Genomic DNA, 3,195 nt, shown 5'->3' with positions numbered 1-3,195 from the left:
GATCATCCTTTTTAAGGACGTCGTTCGATTTTGACCGTTCATTTTATGCCCACTTGATGAACTTTATTATGATTTCGAAAATTTACAAAATTTATTTTCTACAAGTTTCAAATACTCTAGATCATATTTAACGGAGTGGATCGTCTATTCGGAAGCTCCATTATCGAAAACAACTTATGAGTACGAAGGGTCCAATACTCATAATAGTATAGTAGCCCAACTCTCTCTCTCTCTCTCTCTCTCTCTCTATATATATATATATATAGAGTATTTGAAACTTCTATAAAATAAATTTCGTAATTTTTCGAAATCATAATAAAGTCCATCAAGCGGGCATAAAATAAACGGTCAAAATCGAACGATATCTTAAAAATGGATGATCGGATCCTTCAATTTAAGATCGGAGTTATTGATCTTTATCTAGGTAGTGAATAGAATTTTCTATCAAAACTTCGACCTATTCGGATTCTTTTGCACCGTTAAACTAGCAAGTATTCCATACCAGCCGTTAAAAATTGTCAATTTTGTGAGCTTTTGATCGTAAGGTAAATGATGTTGAAAAATTATGAAATTTGATTTCTAGATGTTTCAAATGCTCTAAATAACGTTTAACGGTGTGGATCGTCGATTCGGAAGCTTTATCATCGAAAACAACTTATGAGTACGAGCGCGATCGTACTCATAATAGTATAGTAGCCGCTTATATTAATATATATATATATAATTAGGATCGCTTGTGCTTGTAAAAGTAAGTGTTGCTGTGCTTGTTAATTTTTTATAGTGTAATCTAGCTGTGATCTTTATCGTTAGATTACTACTATTCAACACCGACATTAACCCTAGGGCCCAATTCTTAGACCGCACATTCCTGTTAGCAAAGATGCTTAAAGTTACTAAGCACATGATTGGTACTTTTAAACATATTGGAAGCTCAATTCTATATATATATATATATATATATATAATATATATATATATAAAAGTATTTGTTGGTTAATAATGTGTGTGTGCGCACGCAATCTCAAATCCTAATATTACTGAACATTTTTCTTTATATTATGATATTTTTAAGTCTATTTTCCTTTGCAGTAAGAGTATCCTAAATAGATGATGAGATATTTCCTGATGTAGAGGGAGTGTACGTCCGCTGTCGCAAGGGGGTGCATCGCCTATTTTGATTGATGTAGAGTCCTCAAAACTCCCCATGATGACAGCATGAGGTGAATTGTTAAAAAATCGAAATCGGCAATGTCTATTAATCACGTAGATACTATGTTACAATTTATTTTGTTATTGTTAATGGTAGGATTGCTGCTCGGAAAAAGATAAGGACGTTCGGGCATAGGGAGTTCCTATTCCTGATGTTTGTTGGATATTCCTAACGTATCATACGGGTCCTTACTCATTGATTAGTGGTCACTGCTTTTACATGAATGCGACTCGTCATCCGACAGCCTTAACGCGAGACACGACGCGATGCGGATCCAACAATCTCCGCATATGCGAAGAGAGTAGGAGTCCGGATCTGAAACTCCGTCATTTGTTTTGTGTTGGGGGGCGCTGAGAGAATCAATCATCCGTTATTCTATTCATCATTCAATCCGGCGTCATCGTTTGAATGCGGGTTCCTGTTGATTAGGGTGTGGTGTATCTTTGTCGTGGTTTGTTGATATACGCAGGCATAAGCCGTGCAGAGTATGGATAAGGGGGGAGCAAGTTCTGTCGACGATCGGATTTGAGAGGCAGCTTGTCTCCATGGGCCATCAAGCATGTGGTGCTCTTGAGCTTTGGAACTACCCTTTGTTCTTTAGAGAGCTCATTGCACAGAACGTTGACGGAACCGAACGACCTGATCATGTCGACATGCCTGCTCTCGAAAGTGCGTTCACACACACACACACACACACACACTAGAGTCTGAACAATTAATTAAGGCATAAACTAACTATATATATGTCATTTGGCTAGTTTATCGAGATAGGGAAAGGAACGTTCCGAGGTACAACGAATTCCGACGTAGGCTTCTGATGATTCCTATCTCCAAATGGGAGGATTTGACCGATGATCGAGAAGCAATAACAGCTCTACAACAAGTATACGGAGAAAACATTGAGAAGTTGGATCTTCTCGTGGGCCTTATGGCTGAGAAGAAGATAAAGGGCTTCGCGATAAGTGAAACTGCTTTCTTCATTTTTACTATAATGGCAACGAGGTATGTTACTTCTACGTACGTTGCTAGCTAGCACGCATTTCATTTCTTCCTACATTTGGATTTTAAACTGTATATGTCGCACAATACTTTTCGTATGCAAAATGATAAAATTGAGCGACGGGGATCGACGAAATCTGAGGTTCTTGCATGGTACAGGAGGTTAGAAGCAGATCGGTTCTTCACGAGCTACTTCAATGAGGACGCGTACACGAAGACGGGCCTCGAGTGGGTAAATAGCACGGAGAGCCTTCGAGATGTTATCCATCGCCATTACCCGAACATCACTAGCAAGTGGATGAACTCCACCAGCGCATTTACTGTGTGGGATGCTCCACCGAATTCCTTCAATCCCATCCCGCTGCTTCTTCGTTTTCCTCCTGCTTAAGAGAACAGCTGTGCTACATATGACCACTTGTTTTCGTACATATATTTTTCGTCGATTAATAAGCTTTGCAAGTTTGATTGTCTGAAGAAAATAAGAAGGGAACCACTGTTGTTAATTATTTATGCACTAACTATGAAATAAAGGAAGTCCAATATATAGTTTGGGCTCGGATATTCTCTAACATATATACTCGGTGATTTATTTATGTTTATGAACTCTTGTTTTGATTGGAAATATATAAAAAAAATGCAGCATCCTCAGGTAAGTGAACTATGAAAGAAATCATTTCTGTCAACACTGATTCTAAACAAGAGGTTCTAAATTCTAAGTATTCAATAGCATTGAATATAAAATAAAGAAATGCATCTTATGATAGATCTTTATGGCTGCGTTTGGTATGGGAGATATTCCGAAACAACACGGAATATCCCTAAGTTGTAATCAAATGGTAGAAGAACATTCCATTAAAAATTGTGTAGTGTCCCGGGAGTTTGGTATCGGATTGGTTTTAGTATTAGTGATTGGTTGACACATCTGGAGAGTGTCGGACTGAATCGGAGTTGATTTTCCCTAAAAAGGATGCAAAAACGGACTCGGT

The 3,195-nt window shown here is 38.1% G+C and overlaps 1 protein-coding gene across 1 annotated transcript; it reads left to right on the top strand.

Moving 5' to 3' along the window:
* The first annotated feature begins 1,215 nt into the window (after positions 1–1,215).
* Positions 1,216–2,808, top strand: LOC109704577 (alpha-dioxygenase 1-like). The gene is made up of 5 exons (XM_020225336.1): positions 1,216–1,220; positions 1,307–1,363; positions 1,680–1,879; positions 1,969–2,212; positions 2,369–2,808. The coding sequence occupies exons 1-5, from the start codon at positions 1,216–1,218 to the stop codon at positions 2,595–2,597; spliced, it is 735 nt and encodes a 244-aa protein (XP_020080925.1). The 3' UTR covers positions 2,598–2,808.
* The last annotated feature ends 387 nt before the right edge of the window (positions 2,809–3,195 follow it).

This window comes from Ananas comosus, unplaced genomic scaffold, assembly GCF_001540865.1.
Source record: "Ananas comosus cultivar F153 unplaced genomic scaffold, ASM154086v1, whole genome shotgun sequence".
NCBI lineage: Eukaryota > Viridiplantae > Streptophyta > Magnoliopsida > Poales > Bromeliaceae > Ananas > Ananas comosus.
This window is presented reverse-complemented; position numbering and strand designations above follow the sequence as displayed.

What these genes read in the sequence shown, in the direction of transcription:
- LOC109704577 (XM_020225336.1), top strand. An exon ending in AGGGAGTTCCTATTCCTGAT is followed by an intron (nt 1,364 to 1,679) that starts GTTTGTTGGATA and finishes TGATATACGCAG; the next exon opens with GCATAAGCCGTGCAGAGTAT. An exon ending in TTTACTATAATGGCAACGAG is followed by an intron (nt 2,213 to 2,368) that starts GTATGTTACTTC and finishes TGCATGGTACAG; the next exon opens with GAGGTTAGAAGCAGATCGGT.